This window comes from Nilaparvata lugens, chromosome 4 (assembly GCF_014356525.2).
Source record: "Nilaparvata lugens isolate BPH chromosome 4, ASM1435652v1, whole genome shotgun sequence".
NCBI classification, from domain to species: Eukaryota; Metazoa; Arthropoda; class Insecta; order Hemiptera; family Delphacidae; genus Nilaparvata; species Nilaparvata lugens.
The window spans coordinates 45,373,112-45,389,875 of NC_052507.1; the positions used below are offsets into that span (position 1 = coordinate 45,373,112).

General features: G+C 32.7%; 2 protein-coding genes across 3 annotated transcripts in view; one reads left to right on the plus strand and one right to left on the minus strand.

Annotated features, from left to right (window-relative positions):
• LOC111049586 (U6 snRNA-associated Sm-like protein LSm1) overlaps positions 1-926 on the plus strand; it is a 41,820-nt gene extending 40,894 nt beyond the window's left edge. Inside the window, exon 4 of one of the 2 annotated variants that reach the window (XM_022335700.2) lies at positions 588-926. In XM_022335700.2, the coding sequence (XP_022191392.1) occupies positions 588-761 (174 nt within the window). In that variant the 3' untranslated portion in view covers positions 762-926. The remainder of the gene's footprint in view (positions 1-587) is intronic. The other variant, XM_039427528.1, reaches the window with a different exon arrangement.
• A 1,249-nt stretch (positions 927-2,175) lies between these two features.
• On the minus strand, positions 2,176-15,136 carry LOC111049585 (the record flags this gene model as incomplete). Its single annotated transcript, XM_022335699.2, is given in 5 exon segments — positions 2,176-3,648; positions 7,928-8,206; positions 10,598-10,809; positions 14,055-14,349; positions 14,945-15,136. Coding segments are annotated over 4 exon segments (849 nt in total). The 3' UTR covers positions 2,176-3,367.
• Between the last annotated feature and the right edge of the window lie 1,628 nt (positions 15,137-16,764).

Sequence of the window (16,764 nt, forward strand, 5' to 3'; positions counted from 1 at the left end):
ATTGCCCAGAGCATTACCTACTCGACTGCGTTGAGACTGTGAGGATGAAGCTGGCTGGAACACAGAGAAGCAGCATGGATACACCACCATTCTGTGCACTCAATATTGTGAGCATAACTCATGATTGGATCATGAAGGCCATGCTTGAAGATGGATATTTTTGCCGTGTCCTTTTCATGTCAATAAATAATCATTTAATCTAATTTACTGTCTAATCATTCACTTTTACCCCCATCACCTTCATTCTAGACTATATATACAAGTGGAGACTTTTGGCTCCTGGACGTCAGTCTATTGCTAGCTGTCTGTTAATATTGTGCAACTCCATAGTTAATGAAATGAACACTGTTAATAGTGTTAATTCTAATTTTATCTGACTGTAGTTTCGTGGCCAGTCACATTTTCATAATTTGCACAGGTAAAGCCACGAAACTTCAGTCTAGTGCTCAAGTAGAATTAACAATATAAACTGTTTTCTTTCTTCTCATCAGTTAGGCCTATATAGTTGTGCTCCTCAGAATAGAACACATTCTTCAAATATAATCAGCATTTTCCGGATTAATAATGGCTTCTTTACTATGTTACAGGACACCATTAAAGAGTACAATTTACCACTAGAAGAAGTATCTGTCGATGACATTCTAGAAGCTCAGAGACGAGAACAGGAATCAAAACACCAACATGAAAAGTTAATAACAAAAACACTTAAAGATAGAGGTCTAACTTATGCACCTGATCTAGGTCATGACGATTTATTCTGAATAATAAATTATGGCTTACTTTATGTCATATTTTATGTGCCGCTGCACTTATCAATTATTTTAATGAATTATGTTGTACATTAAAAACATGTTTTGTGATGTGTACCATATTTATTCGCTATATCTTGTTGGACAATAAAGGTCTTGAAGATGCTTTGAAATATTTATTGGCATTATGGATATCCAAATTATTAGATTATTTTTAATTTGTTCGGTATCTTGCAATAATAATAATTCATTATGTGCATTCGTATCTGACGGCATTTACTATACCCTGTAGCTTCACACTTCGACTTGCTTTAATTAAAAGAATTTTTGTTCTGCTGTCTGCCGAGCAGAAAGAGAATACCATTAAGGCTGTGCAAAGGCTAAAAATAAACTTTCTACTTGTGATATTTTTCCAAGTTTTTTGATTTTTATATCATCAAGCTATCAAAATGAATAAGTTTTCTCAGGAAAAAATTTTTTCCGATCATTACTTTTCGAAATATGAGCGTCTGAAGTTTGACCTTTTGGGGCAGAACATTTCAAAAATTCGGTAATATCAATGAGATTTAGAGGATGGATTCTTCATGGTATTGTTGATCTATTGAAACAAAAATTTTCTGAGAAAATATCAATTTTTGAAAAAGTTATTCAATTTACCAAAAAAAACTCAACTAAAAGTTATTTCTGGTTATTTTTAGTAAATTGAATAACTATCTTAAAAATTTATATTTTCAGAAAAATTTTGTTTTACTAGATCAACAATACATGAAGAATCTATCCTCTAAATCTCATGGATTTATCTCTTACCAAATTTGAAATGTTTTGTCCCAAAAATTTAAACTTTAGGCACTCATATCTCAAAAAGTAGCCTAATGATCAGAAAAAAAAATGTTTTCCTGAGAAAACTTTTTCATTTTGATAGCTTGATGATATAAAAATCGAAAAACTTGAACAATGAGTTCACTCATTGGCTGAAAAGTATAAACACTCCCATAAGAAATATGATATTATTTGCATTCGTGTTTGTTTTCTAAACATTTTTTCATATGGAATGGACCAAGGCCCCTTGCACCCTTCAGTCTACGAGCGTTGCACTTATTCCTTAAGGATGCAAAAAAGGGGACTGGCGAAGTTTTTAGTGTTGAATATAATGCATGTATTTAAATGTTGGAGCAGATAGTGCTCCACTATTCGTCATAATTTAATTGCATTTAACGCTCACAAGCTTCAAGGAACATTCACCACTCCGCTAATTTTGAAGCTTTGCACCCTAACCCACACACAATGTATAGTGTAAAATGGAGGTAATTGATTTTGTTTGTAGTTAGTATATGAATATATATAAAGTAGGTCCTATATGAATAAATAAATAGTGAACCTTTAGGATGATATGTTTTTGAGAAGGTGAGATCGAATGAAGTTGGAATGATGTACTTAAATTAATTTTATTGGATACAATTAATCATAAAAGTAGAATTATCTGCAACCAAAATCAAGACATTGATACTATAAGTGCAAAAAAGTATAAAGATGAAAAGCCAAAATTTATTGTTTTATAAAAATAGACGTTTTTGTATTTGTTACTTTAATCTAACTTGCTACCCAACATAATGAATGATTTTAAACATAAGTTTTGATGGAGCAAAAATCTTATAACTTTATGACAAATAAAATGTTTAATAATACTAAAATTCAAGTACTCTTAATACTTTAAATAATATATTAAATAAAGCTAAAATGAATAACACAAATGCAAGGGGCAAGCTTATTTTCAAAACTAACTATACTTTTAACACTATAATATCCTCCTTTTATTTGAAATTACTTAAAAATGTGGATATGGTAAGCTTTTTGCGAGATGAGACAAAATAATTCAAGAAAGATCAATTTAAATAAAAAAATCAAATGTTCAGTTCTATTCGCTGCAATAGTTCTAAAATATTTTTCTTAGTTGAAAATTCAACACAGAAATACCTCAAGAGTCTAGGATCATCAATCAGAATAAAATTGAATGAATTCTAAGCAATCGTTGAATTTCAGGATGAAATCTCGTTAAAATAATTCTTCAATAAAAACATCAACTCTCACTCAAAAGTGGGTATTAATCGATGATTATAAATTATTTTTGAATGAAAGCTTTGATATGGTTTGACGATTTCATTTTCAAATGAGACCTTCAATTCTTCTGCCTCAAATTTCAAAAAGATTCAACAATACCTTATTTTATAAGTTACAACAAATAAACTAGACATGAACAACAATCAGCTGGCTGAAATACAGATCTTAGGTCTCTAAATTTTGAATTTATTGTATTTCAGTCGGGGTCACTAGTTTGGAAAATTAATTCACAAATTTGAAAGATTGATAAGATTATCTATTACAGTAAACAATACTTTCGAGCATAGGGTATCCATGCAAAATATACATATGTCATTATTACATGCTTAAAAAAGTAAAAAATCAGAGCAACAAATAAATCCTTTTAGAATAGTACAGAACAATCCACCCACACACGAATAGGAAACTATTCCAAAGTCTTAACTTGAAACAAATTTATTACAATGTGTCTTTTTAGTCGAGGATCAGATTCTCAAATGTGATGTGAAATGATAATTCGATTACATGGAAGTGGGAGACCAAAAATTCATTTCTCGGAGTTGTGATGGTTTTGCTTTGTACGTGGGAGATGAAGCTTTCTCTTTGTTGATGTTCAGCAGTTCAAGGCTTTCTTCCAAATCTGGAATGATCGGAAGGTCATCCGTTCCAGAGAAAAGTTCTTCTTTTGATCCATTTCTACTAACAATGTTCATGAGCCAGCCTTGCTTGTTTTGACCATCACATGCAGCCACCGGACCACTCCCGAATTTGATGTCTGATTTCTGTAGCATCTCGTTTGAGCCTGCAACACAGCAAAATATACCAAACAATAAATTAAATAAAAATATTATGCAAACAGTGGAAAAGAAATTGTTTTGGTTTCCAGTACTTGATAAAAGAATCATCATATCACATGATTGAATAAGATTAAATTTATTGTTACTGTAAGAGCTCCACAGTGTTTAAGAGTTTTAAAAATATTGTTCAAATGAAACTATATGTATACAGATTTTATTTGCGGATAGAACCTCTTGAAAAATAAAAGATGAAAATATAAATAACAATACATACAAGTTAAATAAATTAGGGACCAGTAATATGAAGCTTGGAAATGACTAATATCATAGAGAAACAATAGTGTAAGTAGATATCCCATGGTATAGGGCGTTTATGTCGCAACTTTTACTGTTATCTCAAGCCGATTACTGTCGATTATTGTCGAATTTTACTGTTTTGTTGGGGTGAGAGTATATGAAAGGCACAATATGAGAGACTACCAGCGTCATAAAGCTTCACAGGAAAGAACTATGTGGACTATCGGCTTGAGATAACAGTAAAAGTTGCGACATAAACGCCCTATACCATGGGATATCTACTTATGCTATAGTTTCTCTATGCTAATATGCAGCAATAAGGTTCCTAAGCACCGGACATTTAAAGCACGGCAGGCTATGTAAAATGTTCTAGGTATGTAAATTTGATCCAGTCAGATTCAAGCTTCAGAGTTAAAGGATTTTGTAGGAGAACATAGTTGTCACGTTTCCTTTTTCACCACCTTCTATAATAAATGGGTCTAATTGTGCCTCAAGTAATCCCGGTATATCTGATCTAACAATAATAGCTATGGTATATGATACAGCTATAGCTATGGTACAGCTGTTATATAGCTATGGTGAATGTGATATTTTCGAGCTCAAAATTTAAGTGTTTTTATTCTTTATTTTGTGAATTTATAGTTTGTTTCATGTTTTTAAGAAACTTTTATTATTATTAATCCATCCAAATTTAAAATTGTTTGTTTTATTCTAATTTATATTTTAGATTGTGATTTGGTGTTGAAATTTGAATGGACATAACCTATAATATTTGTACAATTTAAAACTAAATTAGGAAATTGAAGAAGTTTTAGGCAATAGCCTGTTTTTTCTTTTCCGATTCTTGTATTTTTTTTGCTAACCTTATAAATAAATAAATAATTGTTGATTGGTTTTGATAATGAATAATTCTATCACAAATATATTTATTCATCGAGGGAATATATTTTTAATTATTTAATGATATATTTTCATGATAGATTGAAATGAGTTAATTGTATTGGTCTGTCTATCTCAACTCGCTCCTCTCTCACAGGCATGTGCCCATGACAGGAGTCTCTAATTTAAATTTTTCAAATATCACCATTCTTATGTATTTTTTTAGAATAAAGAATTTCAATTATATCACTACAAAAATAGCATGCAGATTCTTGGTAACTCGGTGCGGAGTAGGAGAAGGATGATGTTATCTGCTTTGTCTAATAAAAGACAAGGACAGAAAAACAATGTTAATCATATATCGAATTTAAAATGTGAATCTTATTGTAGTACCGTATGGCTAGTTACACACGATTTATGCATTTCTGAATATATCTCATGACCATGCTTTAAGTTGGAATTCAAATTCTTGGAATTTTATCCAATGATTCCAGCGTCAGTCCTAAAATATCCTAGTGCTCGGTTTCATAAAATTTTTCAAATTCTGTAGCACAAGATCAAATCATACGTCACTTTAGTCCTTCACACACATTGATTTTTGTTCGTACGATATTTTGCTGTCCTTATAAATCCTATTGGATTAAACAGATGATGTTTGTCAAGTTCCGTTTAATCTGATAGAATTCATAACAAAATAACGTACGAACAAAAATCAATGTGTGTGAAGGACTAAAGTGACGTATGATTTGATCTTGTGCTACAGAATTTGAAAAATTTTATGAAACCGAGCACTAGGATATTTAGGACTGACGCTGGAATCATTGGATAAAATTCCAAGAATTTGAATTCCAACTTAAAGCATGGTCATGAGATATATTCAGAAATGCAGATCATACCATATTATTGAAAATAAACCTTTTTTTGAATAAGATTACAATATTTCTTAGAATTTAAAATAATGATAATCGTAAAACCCCTCAACAGACAATCAATGACAAATTTTATTGACCTTGTTAAGTGAAATATTTTGGAGGATAAAGCTGGTCGGTAAGGTCAGTTTATTAACTAGAACTGTTAGACGATTCTAAAAGAAATTTCAGAACGTTTTATGTAACGAAAGCAATTAGTTTGGTTAGATATGGAATTTATAACCATACCCCTTGGTTAGAAAGGCATCAAAATCTGTTTTGATAAAAGTTTCATATAAAAAATTCGAAAGAGTTACTCAGAATGAATTATTTAAGGATTGTCAAAACAAGGCACAAAAACGAATTAGTTAATTTTGATAAGTACGAACCAGGAAGCAACATAATATCATTGGTAGAGAAAGTTGGATGTGAACTGAATGTTACAGTGTATTCTGAAAATTATGTAATATGAATAGTTTGTAAATTGATAAAATATAATACAATTGTATCTGAATAGTATTGATCAAACTAACAATTTTATTGTTAAATATTTATTACTAAAACAAACAAATTACAAGTACAGCCGTTACGAAGCAACATCAAGCCGTAATAAAGATACAGAAGCAAGCAAGCAACCAACCAATCGAATAAATATATCACAATACAAAAGTAGCATACTTAAACAACCTTTTGATAACTGATTACTGAAACCTTTGGAGTTTCATCTATGATTTCTAGATCTATCACAATCTTATATAAAAACTGTGAACTGTATTCCAATGGAATATCAAAGCAATGGTGGAGCTGAATAACTACAGTACTGGAGGTAGCAGGCTGGGGCTCCTATACCAGTCCACGGTTCTTTATAGTTTGTTTCAGTTGGCAATGAGGTGAGGACTTTCTGTTTAGAAGTGAAGGGGGAGTGGTGAATATTCATATCGAATGGAAATTTTCACAACCAGTGGTTTTAATAGTATTGTGCAAGTGTTTGTTATTTAGGCCAGTGCTCTTGAGAACACTGGGCACTCTTTAAATTGTGACTCTTATATTGATCAAGTGCAAGTTGTACAAGTTCTTGGATATTATCCTCTATGTAATGTCGCTATGGAATGAAATTATCACAATGGGATTATCTAGACAATAGAACGTACGAGCTACGAAATATCTATCTGTCTGGACTGCAAAAGGGAGTATCTATCTAACTATTATAAACTAGTAGTTCTGCGAACAGTAGACCTCGCGCTCAGTAAGTTACATTGTCCTTTTGTTATGTTTTCTCAAAAATTGATAAATAATTTATCAATTTAAAATGTCTAGAAATAATCCTAAATGAACATATTATATAAATAAATAAAATAGAGCTTTTTTTCTAGAGATTTTTCCGGGACGTGTCGTCCCGGAATGTGAATATGAGCGCTGTTATCAGGTCTGGCTGCAACTGTCTACAACGTTGATGGAAAGATACATTTTCAAGATGATTGATGTTTTTGAACGGGTAGTATTATAGTCAACTGTCTACTAACGTTGATGGAAAGATACATTTTCAATATGTTCGATGTTTTTGAACAGGTAGTATTATAGTCTACTAGACAGGTGATTTATGATAATTCTATAGTCTGATTTTTACTCTAATATTGGCGTATGAAGGAGGCTCCTTTTTCCTTTTATATTATCATTGAAATGCAAAACTTCCAAAAACCTTGTATATACGCGACGCGCAATTTAAAAAGGAACATACCTGTCAAATTTCATGAAAATCTATTACCGCGTTTCGCCGTAAATGCGCAACATATAAACATATAAACATTAAGAGAAATGCCGAACCGTCGTCTTGAATCTTAGTCCTCACTTCGCTCGGTCATTAATCTAAGCAATGGATCTTCTACAAATGATGAAATCATATAAACGCAATACCATCAAACTTTCATTGAGTATCTATTTATCATGAGATTCAATTCAAAAATAAAAAAGTAAACATAAATATTTAAATAAACATACATTTTCCATTCGACCAACGCCGACAGTTTGAGATCCAATTCAATCTTGCCATTCAACCAATTCAGGCAAGTTTGAGAGACATTCACATCAAAACTACCCATTCACCAACGCCAGCAGTTCGATATTCACATAAAAGCTCCCCCCATTCACCAACGCCATCCACTTGAATCTGGCCATTCAACCAATGCAGACCTCTACTCACCCAACAAGGGACTGGTGAAGAAGGGGTTCTTCTTGATGAGCTTGGGCGATCCGTGTGGCGACGCGGGCAGCGAGCGGCTGTTGCGACGCTGACGCTGCGGCTTGGTCTTGTGCGACTCATCGGCATGCAGTAGCTTGCCACTGATCATGTGGTGTGCGACGGCGACCACTGAGTGGCCGCATGCGGCGCCCTCGCCCGTGAAGCCATCATCGGTGCCCGTCGACTTGATGCGCCCCAGTGGCGGCTCGGCTCCTTTGCGCATGCCCAGCTCGTGTGGCGCTGGAAACCACACACTCACGCTACAGTGGCGCCACTTCCACAACCATCATTTTTATTTGGCTATTGAGTTGCAGGTTCTAGTTTGCATTTTCCAATGTACATTTCATTTGTTAGTATACAAGTTTAGTTTTGATTTAAAAAAGTTTTGCTTCAGTTGATTTTATTAGTTTTGTTTGTTTTATCACTAAATTTTCCTTTCATTTGGAACCAGTCTTGCATTTTTTTAATTTTCAAATATTTTCATAGTATTCTCTATTAATTTAGTATATAATTTTAGTTTAGATATTAGAAATGTTTAGTTTTAGTTAAGTATATTGGTTTTGTTTGTTTTATAACTTAATTTTTCCTTATTTAGGTACAAAGTTTGGAACAAAGCTTGCATTTTTCATATTTTCAAATATTTTCCTAGTTTAGTTCAAATTCTCCACATTCACTTAGTTTTCATTCCAATTGGAAAATAAGTGGAATATAGCGTGATTTTAAAAATATTATTTTTTTATTCTACTAGTTTGATTTCTCCTATTAGTTGAATTTAGTTTGCTACCATTAGTTGAATTTAGTTTCAGTGTTTCACTTATATCAGATCTGATGATTTCTTTAGTTTAGTTTCTGTTCCCTATGAATATAATTAGCTGAAGTGAGGATGAGATATTTAGTTGATGAGTTCACTTTTTAGGCGAGAAATATCAAATCCAATTTGATATTTTCATATAATTTTTGTGTTTTCAACAATCTATATATATAAAAGCGAAATGGCACTCACTGACTCACTCACTCGCAGAACTAAAAATCTACCCGACCAAAAACGTTCAAATTTGGTAGGTATGTTCAGTTGGCCCTTTAGAGGCGCACTAAGAACGGATTTGGAGAAATTTCCAAAGATACGCCCAAAATCTGCGTTTTTCCAGCGTTTTCTCAGCTTTATCAAGAACAAATGAACAGAAAATGTTCAAATTTGGTACAGAAGCTCAGCTAGGGTATAATAATGTTGGGTTAGAAGGAATTTGCAATAACGTCAAAGATACGCCCAAAATAAGCGGTTTTTTTTCTTTTTCTCAAATTTATCGAGAACAAATGAACAGAAATTGTTCAAATTTAGTACAGCTCAGCTGGGGTGTAATAATGTTCTGTTAGAAGGAATTTGTAATAACGTCAAAGATACGCCTAAAATTACAGTTTTTTGCTTTTTCTCAGTTCTTTCATCAAGTAATAGACAGAAAATGTTCAAATTTGGTACAGAGGTTTAGCTTGGGTCTGACAATTTTGTGATGAGGTGACTTAATATTTCATCAAAGGTACGTCCAAAATCAGCGTTTTTCCAACGTTTTTCTCAGCTTTTCTGCGTTTTCTCAGTACTTTGACTTTCTGATGGAATGAAGCATGCTCAAATGAAAAATGCAGGCGAGCGAAGCTAGCCCGCTGATCTCATTTTTGGACGATCCAGTCGGGGGTCCAGGGGGCGGAGCCCCATGGAATATTATGTTCTTCAAAACTTGCAGGCAAACAATTTCAACTCTCAATTTTAAACTCTTCCACGTTTTTTGAATGATAATCCTTATCGTTATCATGAATTCCAAATATTGAGTTCTGTTTTTCTTGAATTTGAAAACTGCGTTGAGTTTTGGCAAGCCCTTGGACCCACATTTGAAATTCATAATAAATGAACAGAATAGATTTTAATAGTTAAAAATAAATTGCAAACGAAAAATACTTACATGTGGCGCCACATAGTGATTTACATTATCCTGGGCATTATTAATGAAGCACATACGGGATAACTGAGGTGAATTTAATGTATGTGTTTCTCATCAAGTGATGCCATGATTTATGGGATAGTTCATGTCAATTCATGGTATCTCTTGGAAATGCTTTTCTAACTAACAAAGCAACTGAACTAATATGAATAGTTTTTAATACTACACTAATAAAAACATTTTTGATGCTTTGACACGCTTCAAAATTCTCATTAACAACTATCAATAAAACAGAGAAATACACACTAAGAGCAAGATCAGATTATGATAATAAAAATATATTTAAATGTGGAAGCCAATAAGTACCCACTACAAGCAGCTGAGCAAACAAAGAAATTAGCTTACACACAGTAAACAGATAGTGATTGAATAAAAAAATAATACAACTAACAAAACAGAAACACACAAAATACGTTCCAAACAGTCAGAAACTCAAATTTCAAGATTGACTTCTGATTAAACTAATTGAAACTGATTAAACTAATTAAGTTTTGAAGCAATAACTTAGTCAAGAACCACACTTTTATGAATAGTTATTCTAGGTTTTCTCTAGTATGCCTACTCTACCGTAGTGTGTTTGAAAAGCAATTTTGGTGTTCGATAGTTTCAATTCATTTGAAAAGAACAGGAAACTTACTGGCTTTAGCTTCCGGGATGAATTGGCGACACGGCACAGTGTGATTCTGCAGAACTTCTCCAAGTGCTAAGTAGTTGATTTGACCTTTATGAGAAACAGAAGCTGAAGGTGTAGAGGAGGTAGGCTCAAGACTTTTGGCCTTCGGGTAACGGATGAAAAAAAAACTGTCGTCTTCATTTGGTGGCGAGAAAGCTGTTTGGTCCAAGTCATATCTGAAAGAATAAAAACACACATTTGATGTTTTTTTCATTTTTTTTAAATAACAAATAATATTCATTTACTTTTAGAGAGTGTCTCACGAAAGGTATAACAAACGAAGGCATTCTACATGAAATTTGCAACAAAAAATGTCCAGTAGTTTTCAAGATCTATCGATTTTTCAATATGTTTTAAAAACGTCAATAACTATGATAGTGTGATCCACGTTATAATGGCAGTGAATAAAGATAGAAGAATAGCGATACCGATTCTCTGCATTAATTAATTATACTTCTACACTGTCAAAAACATAGTTGTAATTGTTGTGGACCTAGAAAACGATAGTATCACCGGCTTTGTCGAATGACAAGGATAATAGACAAGGATAGCAAAACTTAAGTTGATGAAATACTGTCATTATAACGTGAACCTCACTATAGAAAAATGTCAGCCAATTGTAAGGATAAAGTTGGAGGGGAAGAAATTTCCAATAAGATTCATAACTTGTTTTGAACTTTTTATGAGCGTTCAAACTGTTTGAGATTTGGCGCTGAACTCAACGAATGTACTTTTTTCAACTTTGAGTGCTCATAAAAGTTCAAAGACATCAAACAAAGTAACAAAATATAAGAATTTTATTGGAAATTTCTTCCTCTTTCAAACACATCCTTGGAATTAGATTCCAACTGATAGTTTTCTTGTTGTTGACGTTTCTTAAAAATATCGAAAAATCTATGGACCTCGAAAACTAAGGTTGATATGAGAATATTTTACTAGACATTAGCAAATTTCATATACAATCTATGGTTTATAAAATAGAATTATAGTACCCTGAATTCATACATTTTAAAAAACAATCTATGGTATTCGGTGTCACACCTCCCGTGGGACACTCAGTATAAAGACACGACTATTCTAATAAATGAGAGATTTTTTACCAAAAACTGAACTATTTTGCTCCAAATTTCCCAATTGATAAAATCTTTTGTATGTAAAACTTATGAAGAACACAACTTTGTTTTAATGTTTTAGTGCACTCAAGGATTCATAAACATATGGAGAACGAAGGTATTTATTTGAACTTTTTAGTCCAAGAGGAACTTTCCTATACAGTACACATGGTGTGTGGATGATTCAGTTTACTGAGTGAATAAATCGTTATTTATATTATTGTACTGGTTTTCAAAAGTACGACAAAACTCTATGTTTGTAAAAGCTAACAAGTTATCAATTTAGAATTGTCATTATCATTTTCAGAATTGTCAGCTTTATTATGACACAGCTATACAGCAGGAACAGACCTTTCAAAGATAATGACTACTTTTTATGCGGTAGAGGCTAATACATATATTGAAAAGTGTAGTGCGAGACAAAATCACCGTGTGCGGCAATTTTCTTTAGAGTCCGGCTCGCGAACCTGACTCGATAGTGTGGACCCATCAAATTTCTATACTGTACATAGATTAGCTACCTTACCAAATAATTTTCAAACCCGCAATACTCAATGGATATAATACCTGACCAGCACTTGACGTTATCAGTAAAGACCGCAATGTAAGTAATTTGATAGAGAAATGGGCAATATCCGCAGATCCGCACATGGTCGTGGGAATATCGACCAACTATTGTTACTAATGATAAGAATAAGTAAATACGTAAGTAGAGTAGGCTACCTTGTAATTTTGTCATAATATCGACCAACTATTGTTACTAATGATAAGAATAAGTAAATACGTAGTAGGCTACCTTGTAATTTTGTCATTTACTTTTTATGATTTATCTAAACTGATTTATAATTCAATGCAGAAATTTGATGTAATTATATACTGTAGATGTAATGTATATACTGTACGTCAAGTTGACTAGACATAATTAAAGAACATCCAGTAATTGACTATATTCAGTCCATGACCGGCATTCGCCAGACAGGCTTCGTCAAAGTTAAAAATAATTAAAACACAAATAACAAGAGATGGCTGCAGATAGTTCGTTTTATTTGGATCTGTAGATGGACTGCAATTCTAAATTATGAAACAGCCTCAAACTGATCCACATGTCCACTGGTTTCATCATCCTCAGTGAGTACAGAGGGTGGTTGATGAGTTTCTCACGTATCAGCCTAGAAAACTTCCTATACTCCATAGCCAACTCCTTAGTCAACCTAGTCCGGGCGCAAATGTCATTCCGTGGTCCTTTTTGAGTAACAGCCGCGGAAGATGTCTCAAATTCTTCGTTAGGTCTAGCATAATAAGGATCGTGATGATGATGAGTAGAAATCACAAGCAAACACCTCGGAAACAAGATGGCCGCCAAAATTTTCAGGGCTTTGCTATATCGCTTATATTTCAATAACCGTTCAAGATTTTCAACCGTTTTATTAGACGAAAATATTTTTAAAATCTTCCTCTACAATTTTTGTTTTATAAAATTTTCCTCTAAAAAGCATAATTTTTAGTTATAACCTTCAATAGCCCAAAAAACGTTTTTTTCTGAAGTTTTTAAAATGTCATTCCATTATAGCTTTTTTTGTGCAAGAGATACAGAGAAATTTTGAATCTATGGAATTTAGAGTTTCTTCAACTTTGGAACGATATATCTTCATGCGCTGTACGTCAAAAAATGAGTTCTCCAGCGCCCTCCAAAGAGAACCCTGCATGATTTCTGGTGCGTTTTTCCATACGCATGAGGTAACAAGCTAGAACTATAAAATCATTTTTTCATGACTACTTCAAGATAGAGACTTGAAAATGGTCTCAATCTCTTCGTTACAGCAAGACGAATAAGAATATTGATGATGGAAACAACGAAAATATTCGACATCATTAAAAAATACAAGATGGCGGTAATTATTGACAGAAATTTTTATATTGCTTGTTCTTCAGTTATTGTAAGAGATATCGGATTGGTTTTACCACCAAAGTGTTAAGAATTAACCAAACAATGATGTTCGAGAGAATCATCTTACTTCGACCACTCTTTCCATTATTTATTCAACTTCAAAAGCTTGAAACATACATTTTTGTGAACAATATCTTACTTTCCACCCTGAATATGTATTCGCAGTAGACAAACGCTAGTATTATTGGCACAATGTTGTAGAATATCTCCAAAGCTTCAATTCAAGCTAGCAACATGTAGGCCGGGATGGCAATCATTTAGAATTTTTCAAGCTTAATGAAAGTAGCTAGGAATTATTGGCATCTTTTAGCAGATTATTTGCCAACTAGAAGATGAAATATAAAAAAACTTGGTGACTTACCTGTCTGATATCTTTGACTTCATCCACTGTGGCAGTGATATGCCAGATAGGGAACGATCCGACTGAGTAGAATCCATTTTGTTAAAATAATATCTAGTGGAAGTTTCCAAGTAGTTTATAATATTTTTTTAATTTAGCTGAGATAAGATTTTGTGGGATTTCAAATCCTTTAGTGTTAAGTGTAAATTGCTTGATGACCTTAAGACGATTACGAGCCAGTGACTTGTTGTTTCAAGCATTGAAGGATTCCAAAATTAATAGTTTTCTAAGAGTAGGCTTTACTCATACTACTCATCTGAAATTAAAAGAAAAAAACAAATTTACGAATAATCATAAAGAATACTATGCAAAAAATATGTAGTGGTACACAACGTTTAGCCTAATTAAAATTATCATTATTAGTGATCCATGTTAATAGTTGGCTCAATCTTCTTATTGAGTGACAATAAGATTAAACAATATTAATTATAGTAAGCCTAGAAGTTAAAATCGATGTTAGGATATATACTATTAATTTAAAAGTGTTGAAGCAGCGTTAACCAATCATTATCTTATCACATAAACACATTGATAAAATTGAATATAGAAGGCAGACAGCTGCATGTTACATTAGTGTCAAAATTAATAGAAATAAATAAGTTTTGGTATAGATGAATGATGACACATAAAAATGTCTCTCATAGACACCTGGAAAGTTTACAGTGCAATAATACCTAAATTAAAATTGCATTCACAATCACCAAATTATGGGCTGCTACCTGACATTTTGACAGAAGCATGACCTTGAGAGAATCGATTTCAATTTTCAACATTTATAGCATTAAACGTGTTTGTCATAAATTTATAACTATATAAATAAAAAATCAGAATGAACATGTATATTAACATACCATTAACTTTTTATGAATGTTTTTGTAGTAAATCGCAGACCCCATCGTATTTCCAACACAAAACTTCTTCTACCTTCCACTTCTGTTTGTTCTCACTTCTCATGTCGAGCAAGTAGAGGAGGATGGTTGGAAAATGGCCTTTTGCCACAGAGAAGAGATCAGAGGGAACATTCTTACCGACTATTGTTTCGCCTTATGTGTAGTATCACTTATACCGGTAGAAAGCGCTTGTATACGCAAATGACGATTTCTGTCTGAGCTGAGTTAGTACTGTAGTAGGGGGACGTAGTGGGGAGTCATTGGCATCCTACACTTCCCTCTCCAACAACAGTTCACACCACTCCTCCCCGCAAAACAACTGCTGACAGCAGTTGTGGCTTGAGGCATGTATGTCATGTTTTTGCTAATAGTACATAGACTAGACATTCATTTTTCTTATTCTAATCACTTGCTACTCTCAACTCTCCAGATCGCATGAACGCTGCTTCTCCAGTGACAAAGAGGATTAATTTTTATTTCTAATCACAAGAACTAGAAAACAATAAGTGAATGAGTGGCCAGATTTTGTAACTTTATTACATTATGTACTTCAATTCAATAATTGAAAAATTTTTAATCAATCTAATTTAATCCACAATATTGCGATTTTGAACTTAAAAATTGAGAAAGAGCATGGAATAATTTTAATAATAACATGTTCTTGAGGTGATGTGTAATGCAGCATTATATTTCTCTATTATTGTTCTAAATGATTTTAATAAATGATGTCAAAACTGCTCATTAACAATAATATTGTTTCAGTTACTTTTTTTTTCATTGAATAGCCAAAGATTGTTAACCTTAATAATATTATTTCAGTTGCTTTTTGTTTTCATTGAATAGCCAATGGTTGTCAACCTTTTTCATAGACTGTACCCATAGTGGAAAGTTCTAATTTTGCATATGAGCTAAATGCTGTTAGGCTAGTAGGCTAGCCGTCTAGCGGGAGTTGGGGAAGAGGAGTAATTTGAAATTCAATGAATTTCTCTCATTATAAACTTATAAGAGCCACTATCTTCTTAGCATTCAGTAAAATAACATCCAGTTTCATTGTATATTATAAGGAGGAAATTGATTGATACTCTTTAAAATTTACCTACCCCTGTTGTTATGTATGTGTATTTTTGTCGTAAATGTATTTCCTTTCCTTGATATAATACAAAATTATAAGTAGAGCAATAAAGAGCAAAACTAAAATCGTAAATCGATTTTGAAATAATCTTCATGACCTTTTAGAAGAAACTTTGTGGCTGAATCTGCTAATCAATTCCGACCATGTTGATAAACTTGAAACGCAAAAAATGCTGTTGATTTTATCATTTTTATTCATAGTTCACTTGGACGCACGGTACGATTCAATCACTTGAAAATATCAAGAGATTGAAGATATTCTCCTCATATTCACGATCTCGGTATTTCTAAGATGGAAAACAGTAGTTGAAGATAAATATTTATGGTAACTGAGCTCCCATAAAATAAAATTTAGAACCAATCATGAGTTTCTATGATGTATGATCCCATTTAAGAGACTCTAGATAACAGTGGAATTGCGAAAAAATGGTAAAACTTCAATCGGTTGTAACTTTCTAATGGTATTGAAATCGAAAGTATTGCTGATTGGAGTGAGAAGAGGAGGAAATTCCTCACATCCTTGACTAGATTTTGATTTTATATCTGTATTATTTCATAAGATATGCAGCATTGAATAAATAAATTGTCGTTATTCTGTGTATGGAATATGGGTTGAAGTGACAGGTGGACACTCAACAAAAATTTCCCAA